Source organism: Anolis sagrei, chromosome 4 (assembly GCF_037176765.1).
Source record: "Anolis sagrei isolate rAnoSag1 chromosome 4, rAnoSag1.mat, whole genome shotgun sequence".
Lineage (NCBI taxonomy): Eukaryota > Metazoa > Chordata > Lepidosauria > Squamata > Dactyloidae > Anolis > Anolis sagrei.
In genome coordinates, this window is record NC_090024.1 from 93,072,740 (window position 1) to 93,093,859 (window position 21,120).

At 42.4% G+C, this 21,120-nt stretch overlaps 1 protein-coding gene across 1 annotated transcript; it reads left to right on the plus strand.

Annotated features, from left to right (window-relative positions):
* The first annotated feature begins 3,314 nt into the window (after positions 1 to 3,314).
* Positions 3,315 to 8,836, plus strand: LOC137096936 (uncharacterized). The gene is made up of 2 exons (XM_067467531.1): positions 3,315 to 3,509; positions 6,116 to 8,836. Exon 2 carries the CDS (start codon positions 6,117 to 6,119, stop codon positions 7,677 to 7,679), a length of 1,563 nt encoding a protein of 520 aa, XP_067323632.1. The 5' UTR covers positions 3,315 to 3,509; position 6,116; the 3' UTR covers positions 7,680 to 8,836.
* Positions 8,837 to 21,120: the final 12,284 nt, after the last annotated feature.

Genomic DNA, 21,120 nt, shown 5'->3' on the forward strand with positions numbered 1-21,120 from the left:
ATTGTCATTATTGACATGTCAAGAAGCACTTCCTCTTAAAAGATGCCATTGTCCCAGAGCAATATATTTAATCTCACAGCAATGGAAAATTTAATCTCTTATAGAACTTGGAAAAGTTGCTTTTCTTGTGCTACAATTGCCATGCTATCTAGAGGATTTGAAGAATGGCCTTCAGCACCATCATCATCATAATCATCATCATCATCATCATCAGTAACAGTATTGATCATGCTGGACTGTGAGATAATGGAATTGTGAATAAAAATCTTGGAACTGGGGAAAGAGAAAGACAGAAACAAATATTTAATGTACACTGCAGTCCTGCATTTTTTTGTCATACATGTACATTTGGAAGTGTGGTTCACAAGCAAGCACTTGGTATATAGCATATATTGAACCCATATTAATTTTAGGAGCACCTTTTCCGCAAGAATTTCAGGGCAGTTTTCCTGCCAAATTGTGTAGTTTTCAACATGTAGCTATTTGAGATTGACCAAGTAATCCAATTTGTAGAAAAGCAGAGCAGTAAAAACCCAACATTTTTCTCAAGAACAGAATGTTGGGAGAAAGGAAATCTATGAATTTCCCTGTAAATGTGAAACAGCACAGATAAGAAAGACTGAGGTATGAAGCATCATTTTTGGACTATAGCTATGAACAATTCCTTGCCTCAGGCTTGTCCAAATAAAGCAAACATGCCCCGAGGTAACAATACATTTCCTCAAAGGAGATGTTTTCTCAGGCTGCTGACTGTTTGCCCTCCCCTCCTCTACAAGCTGGTGTATGGACATGGTGAAATGGTAATTTGATATGTTATTATCTTTACTTGGAAGCAAAGATTTTTTCCAGGAAGGTCTTCCATCTTACTGACAAGCTCTTCATGGGCAAGAAGTGTCAGTTCATCTCCAACTGCCAAGTGTTACCCCTTGAGGCAATATTGACAGTGAAAGTGAATTCAAAAGGTTAGTGATTTGTTTTCCCAGGACACACTACTAAAGAACTTCCCAGAAGATAGTCAGAAATTTTTTAGCCGAAATAGGGGCAATAAAAACTATCATGATGGCATTTAATGAAATATTTATTTTGCTTGTTTTGCATTACTCTAAACACACTCCTTGGTCCAACAAGCTGTACATGCTACAAATCCCCTTCAAATTGTCACTTTTCACTACATGGGATAGATAGAAAGATAGATAGTTATTCCTTCTGGTCTGAAAGGGGGCTTTGAGAATTGCCATTTCATAACTGAAACAAGATCTTCTCCAGTTTCTATGGAGCAAATTTGATTTTTTTTCCTTGCCAAAAAAAGACTGTGTGATATACATCTGCCATGTAGTCTTGGTGACTTTTGAAGAACAGCCAATGGTGAGAAATCAATCTCTGGAGTTGAATTTTTCTCATCCTTGATGTAAGATAAAGATGTATGCACAATTTAAATTCTATAGCCTCATAAATGGCATCTAAAATAGAAAATAAAGTTTTTGATGCTTTTTAACATACAAGAAAAAATGCCAAAGAGTAATCGAATTGTAGTTTTCATCACCTCAGGTGCATAAGTGTTTTCAAGTAAGTAAATAATCATCCCTGCAATTGCAATTATCAGTGAACCTCATGGCAAATAACAAACAGGCAAATGCAACATTTATGCACAGGATCATAAATGTAGGATTTTATTCACCTTCAAGTTGACTCAGGGTGTATTATGTGGGTATACTATGGAATATTATGGAGAAACTAATGTGCCAATTGACCCACTCTGTAAACTAGCCTATTATTTGCAATTGAAATAGATTTCTTCCATTACCAGTCCTGGAGCAATTGTCAATTTGCTTTTGTGTATGGAATGGAAGGAGGAACAATATTTTTGTGTGTGTATTTGTTTGTTTTTGTTTCTGACATAGCAAAATGTAATGGACCCATGATCATCAGTGTGGAAAATCACTGAAAATAAAAAAAAATCAGTGTAAAAATTAAACAGTAAAGAAGAGGGAAATATATTTAAATAGAATAATTTAATGGATTTTTCCATTACTTTGACAATTACTTCCTCAGTGAGTTTGGAATCCTAGAAGCCTGAAGCAACAGAGCCATTCATGAGAAATGCTGAGAGGTTCAATGCTGGTTTATATTCATTTAAACATATAGAGATCAAGTGGATCAGTTCCAAGGCTAACTTTCTCCAACATTATTATTTTTTTCTCTATAGTCAGTCAGATGTTTTCACAAGAACTTCACAATGCAGTTACAGGAAGCAAACTTGTGTGTCAGATCCACAATTTACATAATTTTTAACTGTACTGTTATTTTATTTTGAGTTACATGGAAGTTATCAGAAATTATTACCACACCCCAAAAAAATGAAACACTTAACACAGCCAAGGTCATATAGACCAATTAGCCTATGTAATCAGGACTATAAAATATTTAATATTTTGGTGAATAGATTAGAAACAATAATGTCAAAAAATTTAAAGAAGATCAATATGGATTTGTGAAGGGAAGAAGAATTGGAGACCCAATTTAAAACATGGTAATTGCAATGGATCACGCAAATACAAATAAGAAAAAAAAATAGAAATTCTTAAATTGGCTGTCTATAAAGCTTTTGATAAAGTTAATCATACATTCTTGGTAAGTTTATGTCAGCAACTGAATATGAGAAAAAACTTTTGCAAAACACTGCAACAATTATATAGTAACTGCAAAGTAAGAATAAGGGTGAATGATGGAAGGAACTGTTTAAAAGAGCAATAAGAGTATGAAAAAAGAAAGAAGAAATTAAATCCAGACAATGAGAATAATTTGGGAGCAATATGGTAAATTAATCACAACAATTATGTAAATATAGGTAGAATATTGAGATTAATTGAAAGTAGAGCAGAAAGATTAGTTGAGAACTTGAATACCAAAAATGGAAATTCTGTAGAGCAAGAAGAAATTCAGAACTGAATAGGAGCAGTAAATTGGATTCAAAGTTGGTCTATAAGACAAAATATTTATAGACAGAGGGAGAGAATTAGGAACAGGACAGTCCATTTGAGAAAGTGATAAGGAAATGCCTGAGAGACAAGAAAAAAGCGACAGGAGACTTGTATGAACAAATTATAATGGTAAAAGAAGAAATAAAAGGAAATATTTCAAACATGGAGAATGGATATGGAAATTGAGAGGGAAGACATCCAAAGGGAAATAAGGAATATAGCAAAAGAAAAATATAATGTACTAAGGGAAAGTATGAAGGAAAATGCTTAAAACAGTTTTCCTCTCCCCAAGAAATGGGGAGAGAAAAAACATTTGTCTGCCTCATACGAGGCAGGGAGGAGTTCTGGAGGAACCCTCCAGAACATCCGGGGGCGTGGCCTGATAGCACAGGCCAGGCCCTCCCAGGCTCATTCCGCGCCTGGAAGTTGGGGAGAGAGGTTGCAGAGAAGAGCGAAGACAAGAAGTCTGAAGAGGTTCAGCAAAGAAGAGAAGAAAAGAGGTTAAGGGGATAAGAAGAGCATCTACAGGTCTGTACAGGGGTCCTGGGGGAGGGAGGCTTCACCCACCCACCCCCATACCGGACGAAGGCTGGGCCCTTCAGGGCCCTTCACAGAGGCCTTGGTTATGGCAAACAAGGGCACATGTGGCCAGGGGCCTGGAGCTGGGCGGCTTGGCAGGCGGCTAGCCGGCCATCGACATTCCCTGGCGCATGGTCACCATGGCCTAGGATTGGGCCCGGCCTCGAGCTACCTGAGGGTTCTGGCAATAGGGTTCATGTTGAATTGGCATCCGTCACTGCCGGGGCCCACAGCGTCAATTTTGGTCGCCGTCCGGGCTGTTGATGGAGGCCATTGTGGGAGATGGGGCGGCTGCCATTTTAGGATAGGCCCAATTTCGTTTGCCACATGGGGCAAAATGAAAGTGAAAGGTATTTCAATTACTTTATTTTGGGCCGGATGCGTGTTATATGTAGTGGGTATGATGTTAAATATACAACGTTACACAGGTAATAGGGGAGTTATACCCTTGGCTACAGAGGTTGCTGACCTAAGGTCGATAGTTCTTATTCGGGAGCGGAGCGAGCTCCCGATGTTAGCCACAGCTCCCCCCAAAAAAAATGGATCAGGGAGAGAGCTCCTGCTGTTAGATCCAGCTTCTGATACCAACATATATATATATATATATATATATATATATATATATATATATTAAATAGGATCAGAGAGGGAGCTCCTGCTGTTTGATCCAGCTTCTGATAGCAAAAAAAAAATGGAGCAGGGAGAGAGCTCCTGCTGCTAGATCCAGCTTCTGATACACCCCAAATAATATTATTATTTTAAATAGGATCAGAGGGGGAGCTCCTGCTGTTTGATCCAGCTTCTGATACCAAAAAAAAGGTATATATGTGTATATATATATATATATATATATGTGTGTGTGTGTGTGTGTGTGTGTATATATATATATATGTATGTGTATATATATGTATATAAAATAAAAACCAACACTTAAAGCAGCAATAAATGCAAATGTGAGTAGATCAATAGGCCCCAACGGTAGGCTCTGGCTACTTGGGTGCGGGAGAGCTCCTGATGTCAGCTCCAACTTGTGATAGCCTCACAGCGAGACTCAAGGCATAGGTATATAAAATAAAAATCAACACTTAAGTAGTAATAAATGCAAATGTGGTTAGATCAATAGACTCAACGGTAGGCTCGGTCTACTTGAGTGCGGGAGAGCTCCCGATGTCAGCCCCAACCTGTGATAGCCTCACAGTGAGACTCAATGCATAGGTATATAGAATGGAAACCAACACTTAAACATCAATAAATGCAAATGTGAGTAGATCAATAGGCCCCGACGGTAGGCTCTGGCTGCTTGGGTGCGGGAGAGCTCCTGATGTCAGCCCCAACTTGTGATAGCCTCACAGTGGGACTCAAGACATATGTATATAAAATAAAAATCAACACTTAAGTAGTAATAAATGCAAATGTGATTAGATCAATAGGCCCAACGGTAGGCTCGGTCTACTTGAGTGCGGGAGAGCTCCCGATGTCAGCCCCAACCTGTGATAGCCTCACAGTGAGACTCAATGCATAGGTATATAGAATGGAAACCAACACTTAAACATCAATAAATGCAAATGTGAGTAGATCAATAGGCCCCGACGGTAGGCTCTGGCTGCTTGGGTGCGGGAGAGCTCCTGATGTCAGCCCCAACTTGTGATAGCCTCACAGTGGGACTCAAGACATATGTATATAAAATAAAAATCAACACTTAAGTAGTAATAAATGCAAATGTGATTAGATCAATAGGCCCAACGGTAGGCTCGGTCTATTTGAGTGCGGGAGAGCTCCTGATGTCAGCCCCAACTTGTGATAGCCTCACAGTGAGACTCAATGCATAGGTATATAGAATGAAAACCAACACTTAAACATCAATAAATGCAAATGTGAGTAGATCAATAGGCCCCAACGGTAGGCTCTGGCTGCTTGGGTGCGGGAGAGCTCCTGATGTCAGCCCCAACTTGTGATAGCATCACAGTGAGACTCAATGCATAGGTATATAAAATAAAAATCAACACTTAAGCAGCAATAAATGCAATTGTGAGTAGATCCATAGGCCCCAACGGTAGACTCTGTTTACTTGGGTGCGGGCGAGCTCTGAGGTCAGCCTCAACTTGTGATAGCCTCACAGTGAGACTCAATGCAAATAAGAATTGATCAGTAGGCCCAACTGTAGGCTCTGACTACTTGGGTACAGGGTGAGCTTCTGGGGTCAGCCCCAACTTGTGATAACCTCACAGCGAGACTCAATGCAAATGTGAGTTAATCAATATGCCCCGGCCTAGCCTGGGCTTCCCTTACGAAGGCACTAGAGAGCTCCGCCTTTAGGCAAAGTGGACGCTGGTAAATAGCATATTAGTTGCTTGAACAGTGGTTTATTCCATGGGGAACTTAAGGTGAGCCTTAGGTCACTTAAGTTATAACTATACAACAGTCGGTGAGGCATAGATTTAAGCATTTCTGCATTGCCCTATATATATATATATACATAGTGATAAAGTCATTGTCAACTTGTTTTACTGGCGCTTTATACTTATTGACACAGTCACTGGTAATTTTTCTTTCAGGATGATGCCGAGGAAGAATGTGGGCGGCCCTAAAGGAAAGGGACCTGCCAAGAAGACTCCGGCGAAGTGTCCCCTCCCTCCTAGGGAATCATCATCGGAGGAGGAGGACGTTTCAGCCGAAGAATTGAATGCTCTTATGGCTAGGATGGACAAATTTGAGAGGGAGAGGGGGCTTTCAATGAGGGAGGCTGGGCCGCGCCCTGCGCGGCAGGCTAGCAGGAAGATAATTTTTAAAAATCTGCTCTCCCGCATGTCTGTTCTAGAGGCCGCCCGAGCAGCTGCGACACAAGAAGTTGATCACAACAGCCAACCGGAGCCCAATCAGAGGGAACAAGATCCTCCGGCCCCAACACCGCAAACGGTCGTGGGTCAAGTGTCGGCTGACAACCCAGCAACAACAACGCTGACCAGCGCGGCCCCGGCTGTATCCTGGTCTCAACCAGTTAGCGCGGAGGTACAGCCTGCGAAGAAAGCATCACCATCGGCCACCACACCGGCTGATCCGGTCATGACATCTCCTTCGGCGTCACCGGCTGTGCCAGAGCGGGCGGCACCTGGTCAGCCTGCTACACAAGCCATCGTCGTGGACGGGCCCTCGACATCCGCAGGTAATAACACCACACTGGTCTGGCCTTGGGGCCTGTGCCATGCGCAAAACACAACACCTACTCTCCCAAGTCCGGCCCTGGTGGCAACAGGAGCTTCGGTCGCAAAGGCTGGCCCTCAAGTCCCTACGGTTGCCCCCATAACCTTAGAAATGGCTAGGACGGGGGATGACAACCAGTATTGGGGAACCGATAAATGGGTTTTGCCGATAGTACCTACGGCAGCCTCAGCCTCTTTGGGGGCTCATTTGTCACAGAAAACCATAGACAAGATACTCAGGAATGAGTATATAGATATGTTTTCATTATACTTTAGGGAGTTAGATAAAAAGGAAAAAGAGGATTTGGACGAAGAACGTAAAGAGAAGCTAAAGAATAGGCGGGTTGAGCGGAATTGGAAAAATTGGATAGCTTGTTATACCATATATGCATCCCTGCTAGTGGAAGCTCATCCTTACAGGGCCAAGGCCTTGTTTAAATATCAAAATATAATATATGGGGCATATGTCAACTACACTGGTCAGGTGTGGCTTGTTTACGATAGCCGCTTTCGTTCTGAGGCTGCCACGATGCCTAACAAGCGATGGGACCTCATCGACAGTCAATTGTGGATGGAGGTAATGAATACAACCAGAGCAGTTTCTGGTGAGAAGGCCGATAGCGGCCATACTATACAGAACACTAAAGAGAGTCAGCCCTTTCGGCAGGGAGGCCCAGCACAACAGCCGCAAAGGCAAAAGGCTATGTGCTGGGAATACGCGGCCCAGGGAGCTTGCGCCCGCGAGGACTGTAAATATCAGCACGCCTGTGCAATATGCCAGGGTAACCACGCAACCAATAGTTGTTACAAGGGAAAACCCACAAGAAGTGGGCCAAGAGGTGCCCAGTTCAATAGAAGGAATCCTGGACAGGTTACTGTTCCAAAAGGGCCCCAGCCCAATCAAGGCGGGTCCGCTTAGTTGCTGGCTGGAAAGTTAGCCTTACAGAGCTGCAGCAAATTACTGGCTGGAGGCTTTAGCACACATCAGTTTATGAGCAGGTGTTATATCATGCAGCGGCGTTGACTGCATTGCATTGGGACGGTTTGTGTTCCCTTTGTTGTTTGTTACCAGGAGTGGGTGTTTCTCCTGATGTGTTGGTTATCCACCGTTGGTCATGGCCCAGGGTGCACGTCGTTTGGTCTGCTATCATACCTCGTCGCAAGTACAGAGGCGACGTGGGAAGGCTTCAGAAAGCCAGAAAACGAGTGACTCGGGCCATGTGATTGTTCTGAGCCACGGGCGGACATTCTATGGATTTGTTGGTCATGGCCCAGGGTGCACGTCGTTTGGTCTGCTATCATACCTCGTCGCAAGTACAGAGGCGACGTGGGAAGGCTTCAGAAAGCCACAAAACGAGTGACTCGGGCCATGTGATTGTTCTGATCCACGGGCGGACATTCTAAGGATTTGTTGGTCATGGCCCAGGGTGCACGTCGTTTGTCCGCTATCATACCTCGTCGCAAGTGCAGAGGCGACATGGGAAGGCTTGAGAAAGCCAGAATACGAGTGACTCGGGCCATGTGATTGTTCGGATCCATCAGAGGGGTCGTTACATTGAGCACCCAAACATCACTCGTGACGACGAGAGGTTGTATCGGGGTTTTGGAGTACGTCTTTCGGAATTGGGCAACCAACAATTTCGGTTAGATTTACAGGAAGGTATTTTAGGGGTGTTAGAGGAATTGGTGGGGGATGGGGGCGAAATGGACATTTGCCCCCAATCCGTGGCGTAAATAGATAGGGAAATTCCTTTAGTCGGTGTGCACCTAGGGAACCCCTTAAGGGGTGAAAGGCCCTTAAGTTAAACACTCACCTACAGTTTAAAGGGGTGAGGTGTTGTTAATGGCCTTTAATGGGAAGGAGTCTCGATACAAGAGCTCTGGAAGAGACTCCTCATTCCTTTCCCTTGATGGTGATACGGTTTGATTACCGAAACCCAGGTGCTTCGCCCGGAAATTGTTATTATCGGGTAGTGATACTACCTGGGTTAGGTGACACCAGTTCCTTACACCCTTGAGTTAAGTTAAAAACTTAAATAGGTAACGTTAAATAAAAGTTGCCCAATTTGAATCCAACGCATTGGTGTTGTGTCTTTTATTCTCGTGTGTTTCTTCGTGGGTTGGCAGACAACAGTTTTCCTCTCCCCAAGAAATGGGGAGAGAAAAAACATTTGTCTGCCTCACACGAGGCAGGGAGGAGTTCTGGAGGAACCCTCCAGAACATCCGGGGGCGTGGCCTGATAGCACAGGCCAGGCCCTCCCAGGCTCATTCCGCGCCTGGAAGTTGGCCCACCACTCCCGCCCATTAACAGTATATCGTGCGGTTGCCTGCGGAACCGGGTAGGAATTTTTTCCTCTTCTTGTTTTTAATGGGGGGGGGGGTGGTTTGCCTACCCTATACTGTTTAGGGGCTAGATAGAGGAAGTGGGCTACGCTTTAAATAGGCCAGGCGTAAATAGATAGGGAAATTCCTTTAGTCGGTGTGCACCTAGGGCACCCCTTAAGGGGTGAAAGGCCCTTAAGTTAAACACTCACCTACAGTTTAAAGGGGTGAGGTGTTGTTAATGGCCTTTAATGGGAAGGAGTCTCGATACAAGAGCTCTGGAAGAGACTCCTCATTCCTTTCCCTTGATGGTGATACGGTTTGATTACCGAAACCCAGGTGCTTCGCCCGGAAATTGTTATTATCGGGTAGTGATACTACCTGGGTTAGGTGACACCAGTTCCTTACACCCTTGAGTTAAGTTAAGAACTTAAATAGGTAACGTTAAATAAAAGTTGCCCAATTTGAATCCAACGCATTGGTGTTGTGTCTTTTATTCTCGTGTGTTTCTTCGTGGGTTGGCAGACAAATGGTACAGGCCTCCTGCACAAGTTTCATGCTTCACCCGGGGTAAAGGATAGATCTTGGCATAATTGTAAACAAAGAGGTGTGTTTAATCACATGATATGGTAATGTGATACAATACAGCATACCTGAGAATTATTGAAGGAGAAATTAATAGAACGTTAAATCTTCAAATAATAATAGCCATTAGAAATGTATTACATGCAAGGGTACCAGAAGTTTATAATGTGCCAAAGAAAATGGTGGTTGACAAATTAATAGTGTGTGATCAAATTTTGTTTGTGAGGGGTTTGAAAGATAAAACAAAATGGACTCTGACAAATTGGTATAATTATATAGTGAATATGTTAAATGTGGAAATAACAAATTGCAAATTGAATAATATAGATAAAATAGAAAATCTCATAATAATTAAGAGTATGTCAAATTCAGTTAGGAATTACTTAGAGAATGTATTAAGATGTGGAAGAGAAAAATTGAGATTGAGACTAATATTTCAAATGTATTTTCTGTAGTTTATTGTGCGAAGTGTATGTCCAAATGGAAAGGATAGAGGGAGGGAGCAGGGTAAAACAATAAAAGAAAGAAAGAAAGAAAGAGAAAGAGAGAGAGAGAGAGAGAGAGAGAGAAAGGGAAAGGGAAATGTAACAAAATATGTCACTACACTAGTGCACTAATCTGTGGGATGTAGGTCTTTCTTTGACATAATAGTGTTTCATATTCCCCCTCGACGGACTGTCACCTTGCCGTGGTGAGGGGGCTTGCGTGTTCCGATGAACCTGTAGGCACAGCAACTGGAGTCGTGCACTCCCAGGAGTGGCTGCGGGGGAGGTCCCAGACCAAGAACAGTCCGAAGACCCAAAGACCTCAACGGCGGAGCAGGCGGAGGATAACATAGCCCATGTTACAACGGCTGCGAAGGCGGAAGAAGGCTGCAACAGACTGAGAAGCCACGGTCATTGTGCTAAACTACATCACCAGTGGAACCTCACTCTGTGAAGACTGTGTGTTGATCAGTTGTGCACTGACCTCCACACATTAAAAAAACCCACGCACAGGCGTCTTCCAAAGAAAATAAAAACCAACCAACCAAAGTCCCATGGCGATTAGCGAGTGGCGACGGGGGCAGGACTGTGAAATCTGGAAGCCCCTAGTCACAGACTGGCACATGGGCGGTGGGTACGGACTCAGTCGTTCTACCTCAAGGTCCGAGGCAGTTGAGTAGTTCGGCAGCTGTATCCGCGACTGAGCAGCCCTTTTGAGGATCCACTCTGCTCACCCCACACGGGGAGGGGGCTAGAAAAGGTGCCCTAAACATAGTCTGCCTCTCTCATCCCTGACTGGACTGCCGCGTCCAGTGGGGTCACCACCCTGCGGCCAAAAAAGAAAAATGAACTTTGGTACGTGGAACGTACGGACTCTGATGGACAACAGTGGCAGTGAACGCCCCAAACGCAGAACTGCCATCATTGCAAGGGAGCTGGGACGCTTCAACATCGACATAGCAGCCCTTCAGGAGACCCGGAGAGCAGGGGAGGGACAGCTGAAGGAAGAAAAAGGAGGCTACACCTTCTTCTGGAAGGGACTGCCCGAAAAAGACCAAAGAATGCACGGAGTTGGCTTCGCCATCAGAAATGACCTGATGAAACATCTGTCCGAAGCACCCACTGGCATCAACGAACGACTCTCAACCCTCCGAATCGATCTTGCCAAAAACCAACGGGCAACCATCATAAGTGCCTACGCACCAACACTAGATGCTGATGAAGACATCAAGGAGAAATTCTACTGTCAGCTGGACACCGTCCTATCGGGGATACCTAAGGAGGACAAAATCATCCTCCTGGGGGACTTTAATGCAAGAGTCGGGCGAGACTTCGACCTGTGGCCAGGGAGCATCGGAAAAGACGGGGTTGGAAACAGCAACCCGAATGGCATCCTGCTTCTCACCAAATGTGCGGAACACAACCTTGTCATCACCAACACGCTCTTCCGCCAGAAAAACAAGTTCAAGACATCATGGAAGCACCCCCGGTCAAAGCATTGGCACCTCTTAGACTATGTAATCACACGTGCCAGAGACCGCCGTGACGTGCTCCTCACAAGAGCCATGACAGGTGCCGACGACTGCTGGACTGACCACAGGCTAATCCGATCCTCGATGGCTATCAAGATCGCTCCCAAGCGCAGACTCCAAGGCAGAAAGACAAGGCGCAAAATGAACACCCAAGCCCTTCAGGAGCCCTCCAGGCGAGCCCATCTCCAAACAGCACTCAAGAACCGTCTACCCACAGAACACCCCGAAAATGTTGAGGAACATTGGAACAAACTGAAGACCTCCATCATCCAAGCCTGCGAAGAAACTATTGGATACCAAGCCAAGAAACATCAAGACTGGTTTGATGAAAATGACATCGAGATCCAACAGCTAATTCACAAGAAAAGGAAAGCCTTCCAAACATGGCAGAGAAACATCAACTGTGCTGCTAAGAAAAAGATCTACGCTAGTGCAAAAGCCGAGGTCCAAAGAAGGACAAGAGAACTCAAGAACATCTGGTGGACAAAGAAGGCTGAAGAAATCCAACACCTGGCAGATACCCATAATGCTCAGGGATTTTTCAAAGCCACAAAGGTCATCTACGGACCAAGAAACCATGGCATACAGCCCCTACGCTCATCAGATGGAACCAAACTCCTGAAGGACCAAAACTCAATTGCACTACGTTGGAAAGAACACTACCAAAGCCTCCTGAACCGCAGCTCCAATGTGGCCGAAGAGGTCCTCTCACAAATCCCGCAACAACAAACCAGGGATGAGCTTGCAGCACCGCCTAGTTTGGAAGAAGTCAGCAATGCCATCAGCCAGCAGAAGAATAACAAAGCCAGCGGACCAGATGGGATCCCTGCTGAAATCTTCAAAGAGGGAGGACCTGAGCTGACACACCAACTCCACCAGCTCATAGAAAAAGTGTGGGTGACCGAGAAAATCCCAGCAGACTTCAAGGATGCCACCATCATCACCCTCTTCAAAAAAGGGGAAAGAACAGACTGCGGAAACTATCGAGGTATCTCCCTTCTAACCTCCGCTGGGAAAATCCTCGCAAGAATCCTTGCAAACCGCCTCCTGCCCCTCTCAGAAGACACCCTCCCAGAATCCCAGAACGGCTTCCGCCCCTCCAGAGGAACCGTGGACATGATCTTCACTGCACGACAGCTCCAAGAAAAATACAGGGAACAAAACCAACCTCTGTACATGGCATTCATCGACCTTGCCAAGGCATTCGACACAGTGAATCGCAGCGCTCTCTGGACCATCCTCCACAAAATCGGATGCCCTAACAAATTTGTGAACATCCTGCGGCTCCTCCACGATGACATGATGGCAACAGTCTTGGACAGCAATGGCTCCCAAAGTGACCCATTTAAGGTGGAATCGGGTGTCAAACAGGGATGTGTTATTGCCCCAACTCTATTCTCCATCTTCATCGCTATGATACTTCACCTTGTTGATGGGAAGCTTCCCACCGGAGTGGAAATAATCTATCGGACAGATGGCAAGCTATTCAACCTCAGCAGACTGAAAGCCAAAACCAAGGTTACAACAACATCTGTTATAGAACTCCAGTATGCTGATGACAATGTCGTCTGTGCGCATACAGAAGAAGATCTACAAGCCACTCTAAACACCTTCGCAGAAGCATACACGAAGCTTGGCCTGTCACTGAACATTGAGAAAACCAAAGTGCTCTTCCAGCAGTCACCAGCCAACTCCTCCCCAATGCCAGAGATACAGCTTAATGGTGTAACATTAGAAAATGTTGACCATTTCCGCTACCTTGGCAGCCACCTCTCCACCAAAGTCAACATCGACGCTGAAATACAACACCGCCTGAGCTCCGCAAGTGCAGCATTTTCCCGAATGAAGCAGAGAGTGTTTGAGGACCGGGACATCCGTAGGGAGACCAAGGTGCTTGTCTATAAAGCTATTGTCCTCCCAACCCTGCTATACGCCTGTGAGACGTGGACTGTCTACAGACGTCACATGCAACTCCTGGAACGATTCCATCAGCGCTGCCTCCGGAAAATCCTGCAAATCTCCTGGGAAGACAAGCGGACAAACGTCAGTGTGCTGGAAGAAGCAAAGACCACCAGCATTGAAGCGATGGTCCTCCAACATCAACTCCGCTGGGCTGGCCACGTTGTCCGGATGCCTGACCACCGTCTCCCAAAGCAGTTGCTCTACTCTGAACTTAAGAAGGGAAAACGGAATGTTGGTGGACAGGAAAAGAGATTTAAAGATGGGCTCAAAGCCAACCTTAAAAACTCTGGCATAGACACTGAGAACTGGGAAGCCCTGGCCCTTGAGCGCTCCAGCTGGAGGTCAGCTGTGACCAGCAGTGCTGCAGAATTCGAGGAGGCACGAGTGGAGGGTGAAAGAGAGAAACGTGCTAGGAGGAAGGCGCGTCAAGCCAACCTTCCACCTGGAAACCAATGCCCTCACTGCGGAAGAAGATGCAGAGCAAGAATAGGGCTCCACAGCCACTTACGGACCCACAAGAACATTGGAGGACCATCATACTCGGAAAACGAGGGATCGCCTAAGTAAGTAAGTAAAGTGTTTCATAGAGGAAATTCAACAAAGCCAACCACAGCCTTTGGAATAAAAGATGCACTTCAGCTCTCTTTTGCAAGGCTTCCAAAGCAATCTTCTGGAACAATTTAGATGGCCTTGACATTATTTAATGCTTAAATTTCTCTATATTGGGAAATTTGAAAAAAAATGGTTTATTTCTGTTTCTTTAACTGATTTTAAACCCTTAAAATACAAAGAAATGTTCTGGTCCTTTTGATCCTAACAAAGTAAATGAACTAGGCAAGAAACTATATAAACGAGAAAAGCAATGTTTGAACATCTTTGTTTAATAAGAATGATAGTTTTCACTAATAAGTGTAGATGGCAGGATAATTTACTGACTATAAGCTTGGATGTGAGATCTGGAAGCTTGCAGTTTATGTTTCAAAGAGATAACATCAACACTCTAGCAAGAGAGAAATACTAACTCAAGAAAAGTACTAACATTTACAAAAGTAGAGCATGACATTGAGCATCCCTTGAAAATATCAGACCCCTTCTAAGATCTATAAAGACAATTCTGGCAAATGTTGGAAATGTGAGAAGAATGTTGGAATGACTTATTACATGTGGTGGTCCAAAAACATTAGACTCACATATGATGTTGGGAGAAATTATTAAGGTTAAATTTATGATGAAGCCAGAATTTTAATTTTTGGGAATTCTAATGACCAAGTAGAAAGAAAATCTGGAAGATTAATATAATATATGATAACTGCAGCAAGGATCATCCATGTGCAGAGATGAAAGGAACCTGTTATCCCAACACAAGGGGAATGGCTGACAAAGATCTGTGAATTACTTGAGATGGACAATCTGAAAATGCTGATCAGGGAGAAATTGTGACCAACTTTAAGAAAGTCTATCATCTTTTCACAGCAATGATGGGGGAGAATTGTCAACCACTGGATTTATGAATTAGAGCAATGTTTTAAAAATAAGAATATTGAGTGTATATTATTATCTAAAGGGAGCAGGATAATAAGAGATAAAACCAATAATGTGAGATTCATAGAATAGTTTTAGTTGTTTTGTGTCTAGTATTTCTTTATAAGTGTAGTGTAGGTATTTTCTTATATGTAGTTTAATGTTCTAGTTTATGAAAATCTGGTTTTTTTCCCTTGCATTGCCTTTATTTTTCCCTTATTTCTTATTAAACAATTATAAAAAAAGTATGATGTGTGTGTGATGGGGAAATGTTGCTGCTGGTTGTAATGGGGAAATATTGCTCTGTTGCCCCACCGATTTGCCACGGAAGCTGGCAAATCGATGCGGGGGGACATCATTAATGTGATAAAGTCATTAGTACCCTTTCACTCAACCCCCCCCCCCACACACACACACATACACACACACACCGCAACAAACACTGCATGCAAGATTCGGGTCTTATCACTAAAATAACACTATTATCTGCAAAATGGGAAGAAACACACAGATGTGACTCAGGATTAGTTACTGTATGGTGACTGAGAAAATCTTGGGGAAGAAATCTTTGTACTGCATTGTCAAGAAAACATTTTAAAAGCTATGTGTTATTGGGAATATCATAAAATACGTTCTGTGTCAGAATTAAATTGCCTTCCCACATTTTTTTTTTCCTTTTAGTTTCTATTTGTAGAAGTGAAACAAAGAACCAGGCCCGTAGCCAGGATTTCGATTCGGAGGGGGGGGGGCTGAGTTTTTTTCAGGGGGTTTTCGGGGGGGGGCTGAGTTTCGGGGGGGGGGCTGAGTCTGAGTAAATCCTTTTGTATCATTACCCCAATACCCCCATGCATATGGGATATATTGAGTATGGTGATCAGATCATGATATGAATAAACATAACAGTTTAAATAATGCACCAGTAAGGCCTTTTTGCGAACCACCATGAGCATTTCGGGGGGGGGGGGGGTGAAGCCCCTCAAGCCCCCCTCCCCCCCTGGCTACATGCCTGCAAAGAACCAATTGTACCTGAAAAGAAAAATTAGTTTGGTTTCTTTTAAAAAAACCAAATGAGTATAGTAATGTTATATATTTCTATTCAATTTGAGTTCAACGGGACTTCTGTTTGGCAAAGTGGAGGTTTGCTAATTGAAAGAAAAAGTGGCTCTGAAAGGGAGACATTACCCTTACCCATTCTCTCAGACTCCCTGTCTCTACCTTTCTCTGTCTCTTATAAAATGTCATTACAAAATGCAAACAACTGCTACCTAGAAAGGGTTCTTGTTCCCAGTAGATATCAGACATACATACAGTATAGGCATATTATAAACATAATTGCTGTTCTGCTGTTCTGCTCTAGTTATGGAAGGAAAAGTTTTGAGTTTGATCAGCAATGACTTGGACCAAACATGTTTACTTGCCCCTAATTCTTAAGCAAATCTCTATTTTTTTGGTGGTGGTGGGGGGGGGGGGGGGGAGGGGATCTCTTACTCCTAAGGAGACATCTGTCTGTCATCTAGTAGCATGAAGACTCAATGTGGTTTTACAGACAGATATTAATGGGAAAAAAGCTTTTAAAATCCTTGATACAAACACCTTTGGAGTCCTTTTAGTATTCATGACATGCTTTAAGTATCTAGGCTTGGATGATTTCGCACTTACAGCAAAATCTGACAGATGGAACCTTCTTCCCTCTTTTTATTATTAAATTTCTTTCACTTACAGTAATAATAATAATAATAATAATAATAATAATAATAATAATAATAAATCATTGCATTTTCTTCAGTAAAATTTTAAAGTGTAATTTCAGGATATTCCCTCTAGAAATGTAATGACTATAATAACCATTCTACTCACTGCTCCTACACAATATGTCAGTTCAGAATAGGCTCTCTCCCAAAGTCTAGTTTCACTGTGTATCTAACAAGGCAAAGCTAACAGGAAGTTTTCACCTGAGCAAATCTCGCTAAATACAACAGGGAATCACAGGAACTAATGAAGCCTTCAAATCATAATTGGAAAACATTTGCTTTGAATTAGACAATCCTCTAACTATATATAAAGTGCCAAATCATTAGCACCCACTATGAAATACAATTTAAATTTTATTAACTCCTGAGCAAAACTGACCTTCAAGCTTTTGGTTCTGCAAGGTGATTTTCAGCATCAAGAAGTTGTTTTTAGATACAAATCCTTATATCTTATTATTGTTATTAGGCTCATGGAAGCTGTGCAACCATACCCTCTTGGTCTCAGAGCAAGGCACAGACACACACGGACACACTATTGTAAGTATAAATCTTCATTATGTGATTGACTGCCTGATTTGCGGTGGAAATAGATCATCATTTTTAGATATTCCAATTTAAAGTGAAAATATATGCATAAGATATCTTTCAACATGCTGTATCTCTGGTTCTAATCAACATTTTTTCATGAAATTTGAACACCATTATGCCTTTTATTATTTTTACCCATGTAATTATCTTTAATAGTTTCGAAATATTATTTTTAAAAACATCTGAAAGTAATCACATTGCTGCTCTATTGCTCTACCCCCTTTCAGAGCTCTCTCTTATGTCTTACTGTCCAATTGTCTGCTTGCTTGAGTTGCTGTTCTGAGATGTAAAGCTCTGTTAGTTGCTGTTACTGTTTCCTTTAATCCACCAAGCTCCAGAAGATGCCTAAATGTCTACCAAAGCAACTGAATTTTTTGAGTTCGCAGCAAAGAAGAAAAAGTGAAATATTGAAAGCCAAGAAGGCAGCAGTTGAGAATCATTGCAGAAACTGTTACTAATGAAGACCCCAGAACATAAACACCTGGATTGCAGCTGAAATTTGAGGAAACTAGGGGGAAAAACCTTCTGGTAATTGTGGAAATTATTGTCCTTTGTGGCAGACAAGAACTAGCTTTAAGAGGGAGCAGTGATTCAGGACCTATTACCAAAGCCCTCTCAAAACTGTAGCTATAAAAACCCAGTGTACTAATCTTCAAATAAAGAATGAACTAATAGACATTTATGGTGACAAGATAGTCAAAATTGTTGAAAGATGCTATGCATCACAGTGTTCCTCTGCTTTGGCAAATGAAACTTTGGATGTGAGTGCCTAAGAACAGTTATCACTCTCAGTAAGGTACATTGATGTTGAAGCTGTATAAATAAGAAAAGACTTAATAGATGAGTTGCTGTGAGTTTCAGGGCCATGTTCCAGAAGCATTCTTTCCTGACATTTCACCCACATCTATGGCAAGCATCCTCAGAGCTTGTGAGGTCTTAATGTATTGACACAAAAAAGTGTATTTACACAGTTTTCAAGTGTTTCCAACAGGTGTTGTAATCTTCTTTTGTAATATTTAAATCACTAATTAAAAGTCATTTTCACATTTTTTTAGACTTTGTAGCTAAAGTAGAAATTTGATTTAATTGAATCTCTATAAAATATAGAATGGGTCATAGATTTTAAATTATTTTGTGTTGTGGATCTACTCTTCATGATTCTATTACAAATAAAAATTGTTTCCACTCCCCTGCCTTCTAGAATTTTTTTTCTGGCTATTGGCCTAACTACTCAGATAAAGCACTTTCATGACATTTCTGTCCTCTTCTTTAACTATATTGCCAATGGTATGTCAAAGAGAGAGATAGAAGGCTTAATCAATGTAATTTTTAAATGAAGATAATCATTTGGGATATCTGAAATGTAGTTGACAGCCTATAGGCCAGGGCTTTGTAGCAGATCATTCTAAGCATCTCAACTCCCCAAATCTCAGGATTCTATGGACTGGAGACTTATCATTTAAAAGTGGTATTGAACTGCTAGAACTAGGTAGCATAGTTATGCTCTATATGTGTTCTCATTAGAAGGATCATATAGAGCTATCATGTAGAGCTATGCATGCAATCCTCCACATACATTGCACGGAAGAAGACTAGGACCCCTTTCACACAGCTGAATAAAATCCCATATTATCTGCTTTGAACTGGAAAATATGGCAGTGTGGACTCAGATAATCCAGTTCAAAGCAGATACTGTGGGTTTTTCTGCCTTGATATTCTGGGTTATATGACTGTGTGGAAGGGCCCTCGATGAAAATAGGGATATCTCAGGACAAAGTTGCTTCCATTCCCACACATTTCAGGTCCAACCTATCTTTGAGACTTCATTTCCTTCTATGAGCCAGCACAGGTTTTACGATCTACCAGTCCCTTCTCTCAGTCCCACCTCTGTTTCAAGTGTGGTTGGTGGGAATGAGAGAGAGGGCCTTTTTGGTGGTGCCCCCCTGGCTTTGGGCCACACACAATTAAAAATCTGGCTTTTCCAACAAGCCAACCTTGTTTAGACTCTGATAATATATTAGAGGACTTTTAGATTCTTTATTAGCACTTTATACTTCTGATACCAAATACTGCTGTTTTATCTACAGCAATGGAGCCCCTGGTGGTGCAATGAGTTAAGACTTGTGCCAGCAAGACTGACAGGTCGGAGGTTCGAATCTGGGAAGAGCACGGATAAGATCCCTTTGTCAGCTCCAGCTCCCTGTGCAGGAACATGAGAGAAGCCTCCCACAAGGATGTTAAAACATAAAACAAATATCTGGGCATCACTTGGACAACATCCTTGCAGGGTCTTTCCACACAGCCCTATATCCCAGAATATCTGCTTTGAACTGGGTTATCTAATTCCACACTCAGATAATGTGGGATTTTCTGCCTTGATATTCTGGGATATAGGGCTGTGTTGAAGGGCTCGTAGACGGCCAATTCTTTCACACAAGAAGTGACTTGCAGTTTCTCAAATCGCTCCTGACACAAAAAAAATCCACCAAAAAAATCAATTGCCTTATTTTATTGTTTTTTTTCAAGGGGGTACTGTGAATTTATGATGTTGTTTTGATTGTTTATTGTCTACTCGATGGAGGGGTTGTTTTTTTTTTGCACTTGTTGTATTTTGCATGTTTTGTTAGCCACCCCAAGTCTCTCTGGGAGATGGTGGCGGGATATAAATAAAAGTGTATCATTATTATTATCATGTACTCTAATTTAGCCCATACTAATATCTGAAACAATGACTTTGGTATACTAAATTCTACAACCCATTCAATAATACCATTCACAACACTGAAATCCCTGAAAGCACTGTTTTATTGTTCTATGAACTGTGAATTGCACACACACACACACACACACAGTATTTATGCAGTTAAAATTTCAACACAAATCCACATTTGTTTTCTATTGTATGCGCTGACTGCAAAATTCCCAAGTCAATCTTCCAATTCAATATCAACTCCCTTTGGTTGTTATGACTTTTTCTCGCCTTGAGTGTTAGTGGCAGGCTCAGCCCCAATTTGCTTTTTATTGTTCTCTGAAGTGGAGGGGTGATCTTCCTTATGCTACTTCAAATGTAACTCATATTGTCAAGAAAAGGTCATTTATAAATAAAAGAGTACATATCCCCTGGCTTAATTATGGCCTGTGAAATAATCAGCCCTCCTCAAACAGCAATCCTTCTTCAACATTCTTGTTAAAACTAAGCATGAGTTTATTTCCTTCCCCTTCATCTTTTCATGTTAAATCCCTTCATTATCCAATCACTTATGTATTGCAAACAGTTTCTTCCACTCATTACACATGATGGAAGAGTCATTTGCAAACAGACTGCTTGCCACTGTCAACAGGCTTACTACAGCACTGGTCCTTTCAGTACAAGAACAACAATGGTTTATAATGGGCTCTTTTTAAAAAGAAGGATTAAGACTGTATTTATTGTGAGCCATTTTTTACTGTACAGAAATTGACTATAATTTTGGGAGGATTAGGATATTAATAACTTTTCCCCTTTTAGTTGTACCTTGAAAAGAAACTCTAAGAAGAACTTTTTCCTCAAATATACCACCTTGAAATGGTCATACCTTCAAATGACGACTGGATAAGGAAGGCTATAGACTTT